Here is a 21239-nt window from a genome sequence, read left to right as displayed (position 1 = left end):
TGTGCTATTTAGCATAAAAATATATGTGGATCAATATTTTGGACATCTAATAAACTCATTTCTTTTTTTTTTTTGAGACAGAGTCTTGCTCTGTCCCCCGGGCTGGAGTGTGGTGGCCAGATCTCAGCTCACTGCAAGCTCCGCCTCCCGGGTTTATGCCATTCTCCTGCCTCAGCCTCCAGAGTAGCTGGGACTACAGGCGCCCACCACCTCGCCCGGCTAGTTTTTTTTGTATTTTTAGTAGAGACGGGGTTTCACCGTGTTAGTCAGGATGGTCTCGATCTCCTGACCTCGTGATCCGCCCGTCTCGGCCTCCCAAAGTGCTGGGATTACAGGCTTGAGCCACCGCGCCCGGCCACTCATTTCTTAAAGCAATAATAATTGTGACTTAATTGAAATACATACCAAATTTCTTCCTAGATTATTCTACTTAAAAGCTCAGAGGGGACTTGCATCACTTAGTCCAGTAGGTCTCAACTAGGGGTGATTTTTTTCCTCCGAGGGACATTTGTCAATATCTAGAGACCTTTTTGGTTGTCACAACATGTGGAAGAGTGGCTACTAGTGTCTAGCAGGTGGATGTCAGAGATGTTAAACATCCTATAATACACAGGACAGCTCTTCAAAACAAAGAATTATCAGACTGAAATGACAACAGTGCCACTGTTGATAAACTCTGTCAATACCTTGTTGTATAGCAGAGAAATTCCTCAAAGTCAAAAAGAAGGAGAAGAACATTAAGGAAAAGCAGAGACAGCTATACAGAATAACACTTCAGAGCAGCAGTCTCCAACCTCTTGGCACCAAGGACCAGTGTTGTGGAAGACCGTTTTTCCACTGACAGTGAAGGGAATAGTTTCAGGATAAACTGTTTCATCTCAGCTCATCAGACATTAGATTCTCATAAGGATCGCACAACCTAGATCCTTTGCATGTACAGTTCACAATAAGGTTCATGTTCCTAAAAGGATCTAATGCAGCAGCGTATCTGCAGATAAGGTAGTAGAGGCAGAGCTCAGACGTTAATGCTTGTGCACCTCCTCCTAATAGGATGCGGACTGGTACCAGCAGGTATGGGGTTAGGGACCCCTGCTTTAGAGTATGGAGTACTATTTTAACTAATGCTGTCTTAAACACAGCTGCAATTTCTCCCCTTGTCTCTGCCCAGTGCAATAATATATCTTTATTGTTAGAAAAAACAAACCAGGAGGGAGAAAAAGACTGAGACAAGACAAGGGGGACAAAATAGAGAAAGAAACAAGTTAGAAGAACCAAAGCAAAGAAGGAAATAAATGTTGTAGACATCAAAAGTTGTGGAAAGTCAGAGGATGATTAATTAGAACAGTTGCTGATTTTACTTTTATATTTTTAAAAGGTCTGTGGAACATTTTTATTTACAGGAAACTTAAAATTATTCTACCTGGCCACTCTGAGATGGTGCCTCAGTATCCATAAGTAATTTTTAACACTGCTATATATAGCCTTCTGCTTCAGTAGAGTTATGTTGCCTCTATTCATTTAGCTGTCATTCATTAGATAGAAACAGATGTGAGGGAAGGTTTTATGAATTAGAACTATCCCAGAATGTAAACAAACATAAAATTATTTGTGTTTTAGATGGTAGGAGCTAGTTTGCTTGCTTACAAAGAATTTTCTTCATTTTATGTTACACTGTGTTGATTTGAAGCCTTTCAGTCTAGAGGTGTAAATCTACTTTGAAAAAACTCAGTAAATGTTAGCATTATAAACACATTGATACATAAAGAGCATTTGACTTACAAGTAATTTACCTCAGTGTTTCTTTAATAAGCTCTCCTGAACATTAACATTAATTAGCTTTTGTGAAGTATTTTGAGGGAAAAAGAGTTATTTCTGTAATGAATGATTTATAACATGTTTCTGAAAGTCAGTGTTTTCTAGGTCATGACTCTTTTCTTATTTCTTTTTTAGAAGCTGGTAGTTATGAAATGACAAATCAACATGTAAAACAAAATGGAAAATTAGAAGATAATCCTTCCTCTGGCAGTCCTCCAAGGACTACTTTGTTGGGGACCATATTTTCACCTGTCTTCAACTTTTTTTCACCAGCAAATAAAAATGGTAAGTATAAATTGTTAACTGTGATTTGGGTGTTTTTAAAAAATGCAGTTTTTTTGTTTTTTTGAGACGAAGTCTCGCTTTGTTGCCCACGTGATCTCCGCTTACTGCAACTTCTGCCTCACAGGTTCAAGCGATACTTCTGCCTCAGCCTTACAAGTAGCTGGGACTGTAGGTGTCCGCCACCATGCCCGGCTAATATTTTTTTGTATTTTTGGTAGAGATGGGGTTTCACCATGTTGACCAGGCTGGTGTCAAACTCCTGACCTTCAAGTGATCTGCCCACCTCAGACTCCCAAAGTACTGGGGTTACAGATGAGAGCCATCATGCCCAGCAAAAAAATACATAGTTTTTAAAAAGATCTTTTTGATTTTATTAGCGTATTTTGTCAACATCTCATGTTTGTTTTCCACCTCATTAATAGTATACAGCTCCTTGGGAGCTGGGTGTGGTGGCTGATGCCTATGAACTCTTTGGGAGGCTGAGACAGGAGAATTGCTCAAGGGCAGGAGTTTGAGACTAGCCTGGGCAACATAGTGAGACCATGTCTCTATTAAAAAAATGTAGGCCGGGCGCGGTGGCTCAAGCCTGTAATCCCAGCACTTTGGGAGGCCGAGACGGGCGGATCACGAGGTCAGGAGATCGAGACCATCCTGGCTAACATGATGAAACCCCATCTATACTAAAAAATACAAAAAAACTAGCCGGGCGAGGTGGCGGGCGCCTGTAGTCCCAGCTACTCTGGAGGCTGAGGCAGGAGAATGGCGTAAACTCGGGAGGCAGAGCTTGTAGTGAGCTGAGATCCGGCCACTGCACTCCAGCCCAGGCGACGGAGCAAGGCTCCGTCTCAAAAAAATAAAAATAAAAATAAAAAATAAAAAAATAATAAAATTAAAAATTATTCAGGCATGGTAATGCACGCCTGTAGTCCTAGCTACTCCAGACTGAGGTGGGAGGAATACTTCAACCCAGCAGTTTGAACCCAGGAATTTGAGGCTACAGTGAGCTATGATTGCACCACTGCACTCAAGCTTGGACAGCTGTGTGGGACCCTGTCTCTTAAAAAAGTAAAAGACTGGATTGGCTTTGTCTTCTGGGTTGTGAGGGTAGTGGCTCACAAAAGGCTTGAAAGAAAAGCTGAATCTGGAAAAGTGGCAAAAGGCATTCCAGGTAGAAGGAGCAGCATGAGTAGAGGCCTTGCAGCAGAAAACAGCACAGTGTATTTGAGAGCTGTTTGTAGTTTTTAATTAACGGAGCATTGGATTTGAGAATGGATACAGTAAGAGAGCTATGACGAAGTCATATTACAGAGCTAACATAGTAAGATGATGAACTTTATTCAAGTGTGGGATAATTGAAAGTTGTTGGGTGTTTTCCCCCCCAAAGTGAAAGCAAGTTTTTTTTTTTTTTTTTTTTTTTTTTTTTTTTTGAGACGGAGTCTGGCTCTGTCTCCCGGGCTGGAGTGCAGTGGCCGGATCTCAGCTCACTGCAAGCTCCGCCTCCCAGGTTTACGCCATTCTCCTGCCTCAGCCTCCGGAGTAGCTGGGACTACAGGCGCCCGCCACCTCGCCCGGCTAGTTTTTTTTGTATTTTTTAGTAGAGACGGGGTTTCACCGGGTTAGCCAGGATGGTCTCGATCTCCTGACCTCGTGATCCGCCCGTCTCGGCCTCCCAAAGTGCTGGGATTACAGGCTTGAGCCACCGCGCCCGGCCGAAAGCAAGTTTATTAAGAAAGTAAAGGAATAGGCCGGGCACAGTGGCTCACACCTGTAATCCCAGCACTTTGGGAGGCCAAGGCAGACGGATCATGAGGTCAGGAGTTCAAGACCAGCCTGACCAACATGGTGAAACCCGTCTCTACTAAAGAAAAATACAAAACTTAGCTGGGTGTGGTGGCATGCGCCTGTCATACCAGCTGCTCTAGGCAGGAGAATCCCTTGAACCCGGGAGGCAGAGGTTGCAGTGAGCCGAGATTGCGCCAGTGCACTCCAGCCTGGGTGACAGAGCAAAACTCTATCTCAAAAAAAAAAAAAATGAAAGAATGGCCGGGCGCAGTGGCTCAAGCCTGTAATCCCAGCACTTTGGGAGGCCGAGAAGGGCGGATTACAAGGTCAGGAGATCGAGACCATCCTGGCTAACACGGTGAAACCCCGTCTCTACTAAAAATACAAAAAAAACTAGCCAGGCGAGGTGGCAGGCGCCTGTAGTCCCAGCTACTCGGGAGACTGAGGCAGGAGAATGGCGTAAACCCGGGAGGCGGAGCTTGCAGTGAGCTGAGATCCGGCCACTGCACCCCAGCCTGGGCAACAGAGTGAGACTCCATCTCAAAAAAAAAAAAAAGAGGTCGCTCTCTAACGCCAGCGCCGCCTTTCGCTCGCCGAGCTCCAGCCGAAGGAGAAGGGGGGTAAGTAAGGAGGTCTCTGTACCATGGCTCGTACAAAGCAGACTGCCCGCAAATCGACCGGTGGTAAAGCACCCAGGAAGCAACTGGCTACAAAAGCCGCTCGCAAGAGTGCGCCCTCTACTGGAGGGGTGAAGAAACCTCATCGCTACAGGCCTGGTACTGTGGCGCTCCGTGAAATTAGAGGTTATCAGAAGTCCACTGAACTTCTGATTCGCAAACTTCCCTTCCAGCGTCTGGTGCGAGAAATTGCTCAGGACTTTAAAACAGATCTGCGCTTCCAGAGCGCAGCTATCGGTGCTTTGCAGGAGGCAAGTGAGGCCTATCTGGTTGGCCTTTTTGAAGACACCAACCTGTGTGCTATCCATGCCAAACGTGTAACAATTATGCCAAAAGACATCCAGCTAGCACGCCGCATACGTGGAGAACGTGCTTAAGAATCCACTATGATGGGAAACATTTCATTCTCAAAAAAAAAAAAAAAAAAGATTCTCTTCTTCCTATTATTGGTAGTTCTGAACGTTAGATATTTTTTTTCCATGGGGTCAAAAGGTACCTAAGTATATGATTGCGAGTGGAAAAATAGGGGACAGAAATCAGGTATTGGCAGTTTTTCCATTTTCATTTGTGTGTGAATTTTTAATATAAATGCAGAGGCGTAAAGCATTAATGCAAGTTAAAATGTTTCAGTGAACAAGTTTCAGCGGTTCAACTTTATAATAATTATAAATAAACCTGTTAAATTTTTCTGGAAAAAAAAAAAAAAGAAAGAAAGAAAAGGAATAAAGAATGGCTACTCCACAGGCAGAGCAGCCTGAAAGGTTTTAAATTGGTGAATAATATGATCAGATCTATGTTTTATAAAGGTCACTTGGGCAATAGTGTGTACGCTAGATTCTGAAGAGGCCATAGGCAGGTAGAAAAAATAGTAGACTTGTAGTCATTCATGTGAGACTTGATGAGACCTTACTTGTATTAGAGAAGACAGGAAGGATCAGAGAATAGAAAATGGACACATTTTTGGTGCAGATTGGAAGTGAGAAAGAGAATAGAGATGAAGATGACACAAGAGTAGAAGATTCAAGGAAAATAAAGTTCCTGGGAGATAGATAATTGAATGTTATTTGGGCCATGCTGAGTTTGAAATGCCATGAAATAGTTAAATAAAAATATTCAGGCCAGGCACGGTGTCTCAACACCTGTAATCCAAGCACTTTGGGAGGCCGAGACGGGCAGATCACTGAGGTCAGGAGTTCGAGACCAGCCTGACCAACATGGAGAAACCCTGTCTCTACTAAAAATACAAAAAAATTTAACTGGGCATGGTGGCACTTACCCAGCTATAATCCCAGCTACTGGAGAGGCTGAGGCAGGAGAATTGCTTGAACCCGGGAGGCCGAGGTTGCAGTGAGCTGAGATTGCACCATTGCACTCCAGCCTGGGCAACAAGAGTGAAACTCCGTCTCAAAAAAATAAATAAAAAAAAAAACAAGCCAGTAGTAATATTTCCCCCTCATGCTGAAGTAAAGAATCTCTGAAGGTGTGTACACCTCTGAAAGTCTGTACAGAAATAGATGTCTGGGGAAGGAGTTGAAGTTTGATAAAGTTTTTTCTTGGAAGGAAGAGATGGTGTCATTAATGAGATAGTTCTAGTGGAAGGGACTTGGGAAGAATAGTGAAGTTTTACAGTGATATTTTCTTTCTCTCTCTCTCCCCCACCCTGCCCCTCTTCCCTCTCTCCCCCCCTCCCTCCCCCCCCCCCCCCTTCCCCCCCCCCCCCCCCTCTCTGCCCCCCTTCCTCCCCCACCACCTCTCCCTGTCTCTGTGTCTCTGTTTTATTTGGATTATGACCAGTCTTTGTAATTGTATTTTTCGTTCCATAGCTTGGGACTAGGGTCTGAGAAGTCTGTTGGTTACATTGATTCAAGAGGGATTTCTTGATGGATGACAGTGGAGGAATGAGGGATCAAGGATACTGAGGCTGCCAGTTTGACAGTGGGTTTAAGTGATACACCACGAAGCCTAACTAGATGAGGAGGGCTGAGAAGTGTTTGAGGGATGTGTTTGGAATTAAACAGACTGGCCTTTATCAAGTTCGAAGATCACATATAATGGGAGTGAGAGATATATAACTTGAGGGTTAGGAGGTTGTGGTAAGTTGGTTAACACAGTATTAGAATTTTAGGCTTCAGAGGTGAAGTTTCTCGGTGTTAATGTCCAGGTTATAGCCATGGTAGTAACTGACATAGAACAGTATTGAGTGAAGATAGTTGGAGCTGAAGAGGAAAAGAACTTTGAGGATTAGTCATTGGATGAGTCATTGACATCATCTATAATAACAACTAGAAAAAATACTGTGTTAAATAGAGCAGTAAACTACTAGCTATGTATTAAACTTCTTTGTGATTGAGAGGATCCTGGCAGTAGATGGTAAGTGCCAGCAGTGAGGATAAGTGAAGAATTGTATAGCCATGTGACATCAGTCTCAAAAGAGCAGACATTTTTTGCACATTAGTGGAAAACCAATGATTGGATAGTAGCAATGGAGATAAATGAATTCTGATTCAATTCATATATTGGGTGTGGGAGAATAAAGAACATTGAGGGAAGGGTATCAGGAAAACCTTTTAGGAAAGAGGTTAAACTTAAAGCAACAAGGGAGAAGGAATGTTCTGTAAGGAAGTTGAGAATATTGGAGGTTAATTTTTTTTTGTTATTTTTGTTTAAAGTGACATTTGGAAGATTCCAGAAGGAAATGGAAAGACTTGGGATTATTTTTTTTTTCTTTTTTAATTGAGACAGGGTCTTGCTCTGTCACCCAGGCTGGAGTGCAATAGTATGATCACAGTTCACTGCAGCCTTGACGACCTGCTGGGCCCAAGCGATCCTCCCACTTCAGCCTCCTGAGTAACTGGGATCACAGATGTGCACCACCACACCCAGCTAGTTTTTATATTCTTTGTAGAGACAGCCATGTTGCCCAGGCTGGTTTCGAACTCCTGAGCTCAAGCAATCTGCTTGCCTCAGCCTCCCAAAGTGCTGGGATTACAGGCGTGAGTCACCACACCTGTATTTGTTATTGAGTAGTGAGTCTTTGTTATTGAGATGGAGGTTTGGCTGAGAAATTATTCTTATATCTTTTAATTAAAAGGTTCTCATGATTAGGGGAACAGTTAGCTAATTTTTTGATACCTCTGGTTGAAAAATTACAATTGCACACATGACTAGGATGCAAAAACTTTACTCACAAATGTTACTCTAGCCTGTAAGTCTTTGTTCTTCATTGTTTGAAATAGCTAGCAAAGATTCTCTAAAAAACAAAATCCTCGGCTTTGTTCCTGCAGGAATGATCAGTCTAAGTAAATATATTGTACATTGATGTTGCATTTAGTTTTTCTAAATAGTTGCATTTTTAAATGATGATAGTACACTGAATCATGATTTCAGGAACATCAGGATCAGATTCTCCAGGACAGGCTGTGGAAGCTGAAGAAATAGTAAAACAACTTGATATGGAACAGGTGGATGAGATCACTACCAGTACTACTACATCAACTAATGGAGCAGCTTACTCAAATCAAGCAGTTCAAGTGAGACCATCAATAAACAATGGTTTAGAAGAAGCAGAAGAAACAGTTAATCGTGATATCCCACCCCTTACAGGTGAAGAAAATTTCTTTTCTTATACATCTTCATGAGTAGTTGATAAAAAATATAGTATTTCATATTTTGTCTTAAATGAGCAGATTGTATGCATAGGTTTTTCTTCCTGGAAGTTAAGAAAAAATTAAAATTGGTGGACCGGGCGCAGTGGCTCAAGCCTATAATCCCAGCACTTTGGGAGGCCGAGACGGGCGGATCACGAGGTCAGGAGATCGAGACCATCCTGGCTAACACGGTGAAACCCCGTCTCTACTAAAAAATACAAAAAACTAGCCGGGCAAGGTGGCGGGCGCCTGTAGTCCCAGCTACTCGGGAGGCTGAGGCAGGAGGATGGCGTAAACCTGGGAGGCGGAGCTTGCAGTGAGCTGAGATCCGGCCACTGCACTCCAGCCCGGGCGACAGAGCCAGACTCCGTCTCAAAAAAAAAAAAGAAAAAAAATTGGAAACAAAACTTTGTCCCAAAAATCCAAAGTCATTTTGAAATTGAAAATTTTTTAAAGATTTTGACTAGGTATTAGTCATTTTACAGTTTAATTATTACCACTAATCTTACTGCTTGGAGAAATTTAATACAACTAACAAAATATATGCTCATGTTTATTAACATCCTTATTATTATTGCACAAGTCTTAGACCCTTATGTCTGAGGTCACTACCTAGAGGCAGTCTCATACCTTCAGATTTGTTTGATTACGTCGATGACATCCCCCCAAAAAGTGCTTCTGTTCCTAGATCTCCCCATATACCTAACTTTACAGCCTGACTTGGAACCTTATAAAGGCCAAACATAATTATTGGGTTTCGGAGCCAGTTGTCCCTGAAATGTGGAAACACATGGATTAGGAAGTTATTACCTCTGAGTACTGTGGTGAATAGACAAGGTACAAGATGGAATTGTGTTCCACCATTCTTAAAAGCAGAAATAAAACTGAAGAAGGCCATCTTCTTATTAGGGCATGGAGATTTTATCTTAGATGTTTGTTTGTTATTGTTGTTGTTTAATACCAGGTATTTGAGAGAGCCCAGTAAATAAAAGTTAAGAAACATAGTTTGGGGCCAGGCATGATGACTCGGGCCTGTAACCCAGCACTTCAGGAGGCCAAGGCAGGAGGATTGCTTGAGGTCAAGAGTTTGAGACCAGCCTGGGCAGAAGAGCCAGATGCTGTCTGAGGTGGAGTCTCACTCTGTTGCCCAGGCTGGACAGTGCAGTGGCATGATCTCGGCTCACTGTAATCTTGGCCTCCTGGTTGAAGCGATTTGCCTGCCTCAGCCTCCTGAGTAGCTGGGAATACAGGCATGTGCCACCACGCCCAGCTAATTTTTTTTTTTAGCTTTTAGTAGAGACGGGGTTTCATCATGTTGACCAGGGGGTCTTGAACTCCTGACTTCAAATGATGCGCCCACCTCGGCCTTCCAAAGTACTGGGATTACAAGTGTGAGCCACTGTGCCTGGCAAAAAAAAAATTTTTTTTTAATTAGCTGGGGATGGTGGCGTGTGCCTGTAGTCTTAGTTACTCTGGAGGCTGAAGTGGAAGGATTGTTTGAGCCCAGGAGTTCCAGACTGCTGTGAGCTATGATTGAGCCACTGCAATACAGCCTAGGCAGCAGAACAAGATCCAGTCTTGAGAAACAAAAAAGAAAAAAAGAAGCATAGTTTGGTTTAAGGAAATAGAATATTCAGATGGTTCCTGAGTTACAGTCGTTCAGCTTCCAATTCTTTTATTTTACAATGAGTTTATCAGGGTGTTAAATGCATTTTGACCTATGATATTTGTGACTTGTGATGGGATTATTGGGATGTAGCCCCATCATAAGTCTAGGAGCATCTGTACTTCTCTCAGCTATAAAAAGGAAACTTTTAAAAAACTAATTGATACAGCAGAAAACATTTAAAGAAAATATGATACAATTATGAAACTTCTATAGAATGCAATCCAGTAATATCAACATGAAGAGACAAGCAGCAAAATAGGAAAGGTTTATTTTAAAGTCATCAAGTAAAAGATTTATATGTATAATGTTAAATTTAGAATTTAAAAATAATACAGACTCTAACAAGCAAATCAATACAATTACATTCATTCTTTTGTGAGTAATATTTGCAATTTCACCCACCTTTAACCCATCATTTTATGCTTATTACTTTGCCCAGTGGTATAAGACTAATGAAGTGAAGTATAGACTAAAGTTCAGGGCTTTGGCTTCCTGTTTGATGTTTGTTCTGTATTTTCATGCTGCTGTGTAAGCCTTTGTATTTATTTTTTCTGACAACTATGAGGATGGAGAAAGGATTTCTGTAACCTTAGTGGTTTCTAGAAAGGAAAATTAAGATATACTGTAGTTGTCACAGTCATTCATTTATTCCCCCAACATTTATGAGCGCCTATTTTTTTGTGATGGGAACTGTTGATGAATTGACCCCTGAGGAGTTTGTGATCTAATTGAAAAGCCAAATATAGAAAAAAGCATCACTATACAATATGGTGAGTGCTGCTACAAAGAAATGAGCTAAATGACATGGTATGTCACATTGTAGTTACTCTGATTGGGATGATCATGAGAATATAGATAGATGCATTTAGTATGAGTGACAAAAGTATTCGTTTCCTTAACTTTGAGAACATAGCCAAAGAGAACAAGAAGGTAGGAAGCTGGCAGCTGTGTTACTTTGGACAACTTATGTAAGCTCTTGAGACAGTTTCAAAAACAGTTTTCTTAGCTTTAACATGGTTTTTGTAATACAAAGTTTTGCAGGCTAAATGAGATAAAATATGCAAAATGCTTAGCATATAAGCACCTAACAAATATTCTTGGTTGGGTGTCATGGCTCATGCCTATAATCACAGCAGTTTGGGAGGCCAAGGTGGGCAGATCACTTGAGCTCAGGAGTTCGAGACTAGCATGGGCAATATGGCAAAACCCTATCTCTACAAAAACAAACAAAAAAAAATTAGCTGGGCTTCATGGCTCGCACACCTGTAGTCCCAGCTACTTGAAGGACTGAGGTGGGAGGATTGCTTGAGTCTGTGAGGTCAAGGCTGCAGTGAGCTGTGTTCATGCCACTGCACTCCAGCCTAGGGAACAAAGTGAGACCTGTCTCAAAAAATAATAGTAAAACAAATAAAAATATTCTTTCATTCATCTGAGATTAATAGGAACTTGAAACAGTAAAGTTGTTGGAAGATATATTTTCTTGTGCTAATGAATTACTGGAAGCATAATGTCAGAGATGAACAAAAATTCTGCTTTACATCTGATGTCATCCATTGAACATACACACCACGTTGACTGTCTCAAAAGATGTTAACACATGATAATTGCACAAAAGATTAACTTTTGTCTTGAAAGACTTACCATCTCATTTCTATAGAAAGATTATAGAAATTTCTATTGGGTTCCACTTTAAATTTTTATATCTGAGACATTACCTATTTGGCTTATAAGTTAACCTTTGTCAGGGGCCGGGCGCGGTGGCTCAAGCCTGTAATCCCAGCACTTTGGGAGGCCGAGATGGGCGGATCACGAGGTCAGGAGATCGAGACCATCCTGGCTAACATGGTGAAACCCCGTCTCTACTCAAAAATACAAAAAACTAGCCGGGCGAGGTGGCGGGCGCCTGTAGTCCCAGCTACTCGGGAGGCTGAGGCAGGAGAATGGCGGGAACCTGGGAGGCGGAGCTTGCAGTGAGCTGAGATCCGGCCACTGCACTCCAGCCTAGGCAACAGAGCGAGACTCCGTCTCAAAAAAAAAAAAAAAAAGTTACCTTTGTCTTCTTACATTTAAGTTATAGTTATTGTCTTGGAAAATTCCCAGCATTTTTTTTTTTTTTTTTTGGAGACAGAGCCTTGCCCTGTCGCCCAGGCCGGAGTGCAGTGGAGCAATCTCAGCTCACTCCAAGCTCCCCCTCCTGGGGTCACGCCATTCTCTTGCCTCAGCCTCCCGAGTAGCTGGGACTACAGGAACCCGCCACCACACCTGGCTAATTTTTTGTGTTTTTAGTAGAGACAGGGTTTCCCTGTGTTAGCCAGGATGGTCTCAACCTCCTGACCTTGTGATCCGCCCACCTCGACCTCCCAGAGTGCTGGGATTACAGGCTTGAGCCACCGCGCCCAGCCAGAAAATTCCCAGCATAATTTCTAAAGCTCTGTCAAAAGCTCTGTCAAAAGATAGGCTCTTAGCTCAAACTGGGAATGAACGATGGCATGCAATATAGAATTACTTCTTGATCATTTTAAGTTGTTTATAAATTAGAAGTAAAATAATAAGTCTCCAAAGCAGTGATTTTGATCAGGTACGGTGGCTCACCTGCACTTTAGGAGGCCGAGGAAGGAGGATCTTTTGAGCCCAGGAGTTCAAGACCAGCCTGGGCAGCATAATGAGACACTTTCTTATCTCCACAAAAAAATTTTAAAAATTATCCAGGTGTGGTGGTAATCTGTAGTCCCACCTATATGGGAGGCTGAGGCAGGAGGATCGCTGGATCCCATGTCAAGGCCACAGTGTTTGTTCCACTGCACTCCAGCCTGGGCAACAGAGCAGGATGCTGTCTCAAAAAAAAGATTAAAAGAACGATTTCTGGCTGGCGGAGCCCAGATCGTGCCACTGCACTCCAACCTGGGCAACAGACTGAGACTCCACCTCAAAACAAAAAACGAGAAAACAACAGAATGCATGCATAAAGTAGCATTTCTTAATTAATTAATAAATTTTTTTTTTTTTTTTTTTTGAGATGGAGTTTTGCTCTTGTTGCCCAGGCTACAGTGCAATGACACGATCTCAGCTCACTGCAACCTCCGCCTCCCAGGTGCAAGCGATTCTCCTGCCTCAGCCTCCTAAATAGCTGGGATTACAGGTATGCACCACCACACTCAGCTAATTTTGTATTTTTATAGAGATGGAGTTTCTCCATGTTTGTCAGGCTGATCTCAAACTCCTGACCTCAGGTGATCTACCTGCCTTGGCCTTCCAAAGTGCTGGGATTACAGGCGCCCGCCACCACACCTGGCCGCATTTCTTAATTTTTTAAGATCATAGTCTTGGCCAGGCACAGTGGCTCACGCCTGTAATCCCAGCACTTTTGGAGGCCGAGGCGGGCGGATCATAAGGTGGGTGGATTATGAGGTCAGGAGATCCAGACCATCTTGGCTAACACTGTGAAACCCCATCTCTACTAAAAATACAAAAAATTAGCTGGGTGTGGTGGCACGTGCCTGTAGTCCCAGCTACTCGGGAGGTGGGGCTTGCAGTGAGCAGAGATCAGGCCACAGCACTCTAGCCTGGGGGACAGGGGGAGCCCCCTCCCCAAAAAAAAAAAAAAAAAAAAAAGATCATAGTCTTGAGATTCCTGGGAACATACAATTTTTTTTAACAAGTCTTCAGAGGGTTCATGAACTTTTTAAAGACTGTTCACAGGCCGGGTGCGGTAGCTCACGCCTATAATTCCAGCACTTTGAGAGATCAAGGTGCACGGATCACCTGAGTTTGGGTGTTTGAGACCAGCCTGACCAACATGGAGAAACCCCGTCTCTACTAAAATCAGCCACGTGTGGTGGCACGCATCTGTAATCCCAGCTGTTTACGAGGCTGAGGCAGGAGAATCGCTTGAACCTGTGGGGTGTAGGTTGCAGTGAATTAAGGTTGTGCCATTGCACTCTAGCCTGGGCGACAGATCGAGACTCCATCTCAAAAATAAAAACTACATTTGGGTCTGTTCTCAGCGTACATTTACTGACTGTGTGTATGTACAAGGCATTTTATGAACTATTACCCCATAAGAGCACCATGAAATTTTTTGGTGATTACATGTAAACACCATGCATTTTTTGGGGTACATTTTTGTAGTAATAAGTAGTAGATTTTTTCTTAGCTGATAAACATCTTAATTCTAACCATGATCTGCTTTTCCTTTTTTTCTATAGTGGTCATTTTTCCCTTTAGATCTAAAGTTAGATATATATGTTAATAAATTGACTTTTAGGTGTTGTGTACAAATTATTTCTGTCTTTAAAATACAAAAGGCTTTAGGAAGATCTTATATAGAAGCAGTAAAAATGTATATTTCATGAAGCATTCAGTAAAAGCAACATTTTGTCTTTCACTGTGTTAAATAGCACCAGTAACTCCAGATAGTGGTTACTCGTCAGCCCACGCAGAGGCCACCTATGAAGAAGACTGGGAAGTATTTGACCCGTGAGTTGCTTTTTTCTCTTTCTTTCCTTTTTGGAGCATGGTGAAAGTAGGTTATATATGTGGATTGGTGGCTAAATAGTATATTGCCAAGATATGTGACCTGTAGGTATTGAAACTTTTACTGGGGCTGGGTGCAGTGGCTCATCCCAGCACTTTGAGAGGCCTAGGCAGGCAGATTGTTTGAGCCCTGGAGTTCAAGACCAGCCTGGGCAACATGGCAAAACCTCATCTGTATAAAAAAATACAAAAACTGGCTGTACATGGTGGCATACACCTGTAGTCCCAGCTATTAGGGAGGGTGAGGTTGGGAGGATCACTTGAGCCCAGGAGGCAGAGGTTACAGTGACCTGTGATAGAGTGAGATTGTCTCAAAAACAAACGAAAACAGCTGTTACTGATTTACAGATAAAATAATTTGTATATTTTCACTTTTATTAACATCTTTTATAAGTTTCGTTTTCTGGGTTAACTGCTTTATAGATTTTTAAATGGGCTGAGCTTAGTAATGTTTTATATTTATAAAAAGAAAATGTTGAAATTTTCTTAAAATCTGATTTATAGCTATTATTTCATCAAACATGTCCCGCCACTGACAGAAGAACAACTAAATAGGAAACCTGCTCTTCCGTTGAAAACAAGAAGCACACCGGAATTCTCCCTAGTTTTAGACTTGGTAAGTATATTATCTGTAGAGGTAGAGAGAATAAAGGGGTGAAATTATTTTTTAGAATCATGCCTATGTTAGCTTTCCCCTTTTTTTGTCGGGATCATGTTTTCCTGAAGGACCAAATATAATTTGGGTCAACTGAATTAACCATATGCAAGACCATAAACCTTTTCGTATTCTTATTTTTGTATATATGTTATATTAATAGTCTCAAAAGCACAATTTCTTATTTTTTTCTTTTTTTGGGGGACGGAGTCTCGCTCTGTCGCCCGGGCTGGAGTGCAGTGGCCGGATCTCAGCTCACTGCAAGCTCCGCCTCCGGGTTTACGCCATTCTTCTGCCTCAGCCTCCCGAGTAGCTGGGACTACAGACGCCCGCCACCTCGCCCAGCTAGCTTTTTTGTATTTTTTAGTAGAGACGGGGTTTCACTGTGTTAGCCAGGATGGTCTTGATCTCCTGACCTCGTGATCCTCCCGTCTCGGCCTCCCAAAGTGCTGGGATTACAGGCTTGAGCCACCGCACCCCGCCAATTTCTTTTTTTTTTTTTGAGATGGAGTCTTGCTCTGTCGCCCAGACTAGAGTGCAGTGGTGTGATCTTGGCTCACTACAAACTCCGCCTCCTGGGTTCACGCCATTCTCCTGCCTCAGCCTCCCGAGTAGCTGGGACTACAGGTGCCTGCCACCACGCCTGGCTAATTTTTTGTTATTTTTAGTAGAGACAGGGTTTCACTGTGTTAGCCAGGATGGTCTCGACCTCCTGACCTCATGATCCACCCGCCTCGGTCTCCCAAGATGTTGGGATTACAGGTGTGAGCCACCATGCGTCGCCCCAATATGATGTTTTGATGTGATTTGAAAATTTGTATTTTAGGGGCTGGGCGCAGTAGCTCATGCCTATAATCCTAGAACTTTGGGAATCTGATCTTTGGGCAGATCACTTGAAGCCAGGAGTTTGAGACCAGCCTGACCAACAGGGTGAAACCCATTCTCTACTAAGAATTCAAAAATTAGCTGGGTGTGGTAATACACACTTGTAATCCTAGCTACTCAGGAGGCTGAGGCACAAGAATCACTAGAACCCAGGAGGCGGAGGTTGCAGTGAGCTGAGATCATGTCACTACATTCCAGCCTGGGCAACAGAGCAAGATTCTGTCTTAGGAAAAAAAAAAAAAAGATATTTTAGGGTAACAGAAAAGCTTTGAAAACGATTATCTCCTATCATTTGCTAATGAAACTTAATATATAGTCACATTTCCCCTCTGCATCTGACTTCTTATTAATTTTGCATTTTTAAAATCTGTTTACTTTTTTTTTTTGTTTAGTTTTGAGACGGAGTCTCGCTTTGTCACCCAGGCTGGAGTGCAGTGGCCGGATCTCAGCTCACTACAAGCTCTGCCTCCCAAGTTTACGCCATTCTCCTGCCTCAGCCTCCCGAGTAGCTGGGACTACAGGCGCCCGCCACCTCACCTGGCTAGTTTTTTGTATTTTTGAGTAGAGATGGGGTTTCACCATGTTAGCCAGGATGGTCTCGATCTCCTGACCTCGTGATCCGCCCGTCTCGGCCTCCCAAAGTGCTGGGATTACAGGCTTGAGCCACCATGCCCGGCGTGTTTACTTTTTTTAAGGCTAGTAAAATGAAGTAGTGGGATTGGGGACACAACTAATTTCTTGATATTAGTAAAAAAATGTATCTCATGTCATATTGGAAAATATTTTATTATTAAGCATTTGTTACTGGTACCCTATAATTGGAGATGTGGTTTAGTTCTCATAGAAGATTTATCTTAGCCGGGCACAGTGGCTCATGCCTGTAATTCCAGCACTTTGGGAGGCTCCATTCAGCCCAGGAATTCGAGACCAGCCTAGACAACATAGTGAGACCCACGTCTCTACAAAAAATGAATGAACCTGATGGTGAAAGCCTGTAGTCCCAGCTACTCCGGAGACTGAGACAGGAGGATCCCTTGAGGCCGGGAGTTTGAGGCGGCAGTGAGCTACAATTGTGCCACTGCATTGCAGCCTGGGCAACAAAGTGAGATCTCATTTCAGTTTTAAAAGGAAGGAAAGAAAATTTATCTAGGTCAGGCACAGTGGCTCACGCTTGTAATCCCAGCACTTTGGGAGGCCAAGGCGGGCAGATACTTGAGTCCAGGAGTTTGAGAACAGCCTGGCCAATATAGTGAAACCTCATCTCCACTAAAAATACAAAAATTAGCCAGGCGTGGTGGTGCGTGCCTCTAATCTTGGGAGGCTGAGGCGGGAGAATAGCTTAATCCCGGGAGGTGGAGGTTGCAGTGAGCCCAGATCGTCTGGTGTTTAGTGAAATTGTATGAAACACAATTTGTGAGATACTAAAACATCTACTTAAAGTAAGATGCTTTATAAAAAGTTGGAGGATGAGGAGTTACATGAACAGAATATATATTTTTAATAATTAGATTCTGCACTTACATTTGCTAATTGTAAACAAGTAACATGCATGTAGGTTTAACTGAAAGTTGGCAACTACAGAACTCAGAGCTTTGCTTCTCAAACTTGAGCATATGTCAGAATCATCTGAAGGGCTTCTAAAAACAGACATCGTTGCCAGGCACGGTGGCTCACTCCTATAAGCCCAGCACTTTGGGAGGCCAAGGAATGTTCCTGAGGTCAGGAGTTCGAGACCAGCCTGACCAACATGGTGAAACCCTGTCTCTACTAAAACTACAATAGTTAGCCAGGCATGATTCCTGGCACCTGTAATCCCTGCTACTCAGGAGGCTGAGGCAGGAGAATCGTTTGAACACAGTAGGAGGACGTGACAGTGAGCTAAGATAGGTCGCCTGTCTAGTCTGGGCAACAGAGGGAGACTCTGTCTCAAAAAGAAAAAAAAAAAAACAAAAAACAGATTGCTGAGACCCATCCCCTCCCCTGAGTTTCTGATCATCAGAAGTGAGGTTAACATTTGCATTTCTAACTGGTTCTCAGATGATGTTTATTCTGCTTGCTGGCCCAGGAGCTACACCTGAGAACTAGTGACTTTACAAACTCCTATCCCAAATTGCTGTGCCACATATAGTAATATATTTTAAATGTAAAATTCCACGCATGAGTGGGCGCTTTAGGTTTTTGGTGATTAAGAATACATAAAATTATCCTTTGAAGTTTCTTTTACTATCTTGTTTCAATATGTGTTTTTTATTTTAAGGATGAAACACTAGTGCACTGTAGTCTAAATGAGCTAGAAGATGCAGCACTTACTTTTCCAGTCCTTTTCCAAGATGTCATTTATCAGGTAATTAAAATTTTTTTGATGATTGTTGGCCTGATAACATTCTGATAAAAGAAATCTTTTGTATTTTTTTGTGTATGTGACATTAAATGTGTTTTCCTGTAGATGTATAATGGATTTCATCAACATTTTAATGATTTATTAACAAAATTAGCATCATGCTAGATATTACATAAAACAACATTAATTTGTTACTGCAAAAATGCTAACTTTCTTACCTTGAGATCTCAGCTAGTTTTGTAATGTGTTTGCCAGCAGGTGGAGGCAGGAGCACTGACATCATAGATCCTCAAGAGGAATTTGCCAGGTTAACTCCTGGTGTTTTTTTGTTTTTGTTTTCCAAAAATCCAATTAATACAAAGAAAACTCATTCCTTGTTGATCATTTTATTTCCTATAGTAGTAATGTGGTCTGTGAAAATTATACTTTAGTACATCTCTTTTATAATTAATCTCAGAATTCCAGGACACTTTTCTAGTTATTGTTTTACTTAAGGCCTTTAAGCATTTCTGTCTCATCTGTGCTGATGGACAGGTAACAGTGCAAAATACAAATATCATTAACATTTCACTGTGGATTATGTGTGCTGGCCATAGTTTTTACTTTAAGGTTTTCCCATTATTATAAGATTGAGTTAATAATATAAGTGAATACACTTTGAAAATTGCAAAGTGCCTTTTTGTTTTGGAGGTTGTTATTTAACTAGCATTATTGGCATTATATAATAGTTGTTGAAAGATTGGGGATTGAAGTTTGTTGTCTGTCAAGAGGGAGCCAGCCTAAAGATTAACTTAGAGTCACAGAGCATTTGCCATGTGGATGATGAAAAGGTGTTTGGTTGTTTATGTGTTCTTAAAGGCAGTTAGAATGTGGTTATAGTTTTCTTGGCAGATAATAGTTTATGTCTCACAGAAACCATGAAATTTAAGAGTTAAATAGAAGTTTGTAGTTCATGGCTACTTTAACCTACTTTGTCTAGTAATGAGTTGTAAGAGGATTTATTTTAGTTGTCAGTTCTAGTTTTAACCTAGGGTAGGTATTGTAGCTATGGCAATAAATATTTGAATACTGAATTCACTTTTTATGTAAGCTGATTTTAGTCCTGATATATAATCAGAGGGTAAGCAAAATACACATAAAATTGATTTAAAGATTTTTCTGTTCCCTTTCAAAACTGATTATCGTTTGGTTTAAGACAAGTATTTTTCTTAAGACATTTTCTATCAAATTGGTTGTTCTTGTTTAGTGGACTTTAAGGACAGGAGTCCTTGTGGCAGATGTAACTAGTGTAGTGATATCTTAGTTTTCTCTTTTAAGCTTGATAACCTTGTTGGGGTTTTTCTTTGTTTTTTGCTTTTGGGTTTTTTTTCATGATTGCATTTGAAAAAATGGCTTTAAGGCTTTGAATTTGGAAAGGAAAGCTGTTAATTGAAAAATATAGATAAATAATGATTTTGAGATGACTTCTTAAGCTTCTAGGTTTGAAATTGAAATTTATTTCTTACAGATGGTTTTTGGTCTGTTTATGTAATTTTTAGTAGTGAAATAAGAAACTTAAGTAGGTAAATTTGATTCTTCCCTTTTATGAGCATTTCTCTTCAGTATGATCATAAAATTGATTTTTTTCTTACTGCTTCTACCATTTCTGCTTTAACTCTCTTTTTAAAGTTCTTATTATTTCATGTGGATCTGGATAGTTGTCTTATTTTGAATAAAAAGCTTCTAGCAGCATATATGGCTAATTCAAAAACTATATATGTACTGCATCTACCTCTGTGGAATTCAAAGAACTCTTTTTCTTATATATTATGAATTACACTTGCTGAAACTGAAAAATAAATGATTTAGCCTAAATGAGAGCACAGAGCAGGTAGTTTGAACCTTATAAGCTATAGAGATGATTGCATTTTAATACGCTTTAGTTACCGTATCACAGAGTTTAGTTACTTTTCAGTAAATTTTTTAGGATATCCGTAGTTAATATTGCATACATTCCCTTGGATTTCTTGTTTTGGCATAGCCATTCCGTCTTTTTAAAAAATAAATGAAGAAATCTTTGGGTTAGGGTTCCCCCAGTTTTCAGACCAGCAAGCTCCCTTTAAACAGGGAATGATGTCTTTTAAACTTTCAGTGGTGTTGTCTCCATCTACTGGCAAAGAAGAAATATACACAAGGGTCTGAGATGATCTAAGAGATTTTGGAGAAACCACATTATTAGGTAAGATGTAACTTAAATATTTAACCACTATACTATGATGTGGCCCACTTAAAGGTAGAAATCTGTAAAGTACTGCATATACTCTTATTTTTTTTTTTTTAAATGTATTGAGGTGAAATTTACATGATAAAAGTAGCCATTTTTAAATGAACAGTTCCATAGCGTGTATCTGTATATTCTTGAATGTTAGTTTTATAGCATTTACATATATATGTATATATATTCTATATGTAAAGATCAGATTATTCATCTGAAAGCCAGATGGAGTGTCCTCTTAGGACTTATTTTACATTTTTTTTCTTACTGTGGCAAATTTGTTATGTTTGACCTATAACTAATTTTAATTCTACATGTTATTTGTTTCATTTCAAAATAATTTAAAGTAATTGTATTATATGTTTTAATAATTGTCTATATCAGGGGTTGGCAACCTTTTTCTATAAAGTAAATATTTTAGGTTTTGTGGTCCCTGTCATGACTGCTTTTTCTGCTATTGCAGCATGAAAGTAGCCATGGACAATACATAAATGAAAAAGCATGGCTGTGTCCCAGTACAACTTTGTGTACAAAAATCAGTGGCAGGTTGCATGTGGCCAACTGGCCATAGTTTGCTGATTCCTGATCTAATAATTATGAGAGTATATACAGTAAATTTACATATTCAAATTGTAAGTAATCAGATGTTCATCAAAATTCTTGCAAATGTATGTAGAAAATTTAAATTAGATCCAC

At 41.0% G+C, this 21239-nt stretch overlaps 2 protein-coding genes across 3 annotated transcripts in view; both read left to right on the top strand.

Annotated features, from left to right (window-relative positions):
* LOC111529480 (CTD small phosphatase-like protein 2) overlaps positions 1-21239 on the top strand; it is a 110279-nt gene that overhangs the window by 65048 nt on the left and 23992 nt on the right. For both annotated transcript variants that reach the window (XM_023196350.2, XM_023196353.3), the window contains exons 4-8: positions 1951-2100; positions 7947-8162; positions 14273-14351; positions 14913-15024; positions 18206-18292. In XM_023196350.2, the coding sequence (XP_023052118.1) occupies positions 1951-2100; positions 7947-8162; positions 14273-14351; positions 14913-15024; positions 18206-18292 (644 nt within the window). The remainder of the gene's footprint in view (positions 1-1950; positions 2101-7946; positions 8163-14272; positions 14352-14912; positions 15025-18205; positions 18293-21239) is intronic.
* Positions 4424-4986, top strand: LOC113219853 (histone H3.3-like). Its single transcript, XM_026447902.2, has one exon. The coding sequence runs from the start codon at positions 4526-4528 to the stop codon at positions 4934-4936; it is 411 nt and encodes a 136-aa protein (XP_026303687.1). The 5' UTR covers positions 4424-4525; the 3' UTR covers positions 4937-4986.

Source organism: Piliocolobus tephrosceles, unplaced genomic scaffold (assembly GCF_002776525.5).
Source record: "Piliocolobus tephrosceles isolate RC106 unplaced genomic scaffold, ASM277652v3 unscaffolded_109, whole genome shotgun sequence".
In the NCBI taxonomy this organism is placed as follows: domain Eukaryota; kingdom Metazoa; phylum Chordata; class Mammalia; order Primates; family Cercopithecidae; genus Piliocolobus; species Piliocolobus tephrosceles.
The sequence above is the reverse complement of the archived record's forward strand: the minus strand, read 5'-3'. Positions and strand labels throughout refer to the sequence as shown.

Coding starts and splice junctions, on each gene's coding strand:
- LOC113219853 (XM_026447902.2), top strand. CDS start 4,526: ATGGCTCGTACAAAGCAGACTGCCCGCAAATCGACCGGTGGTAAAGCA.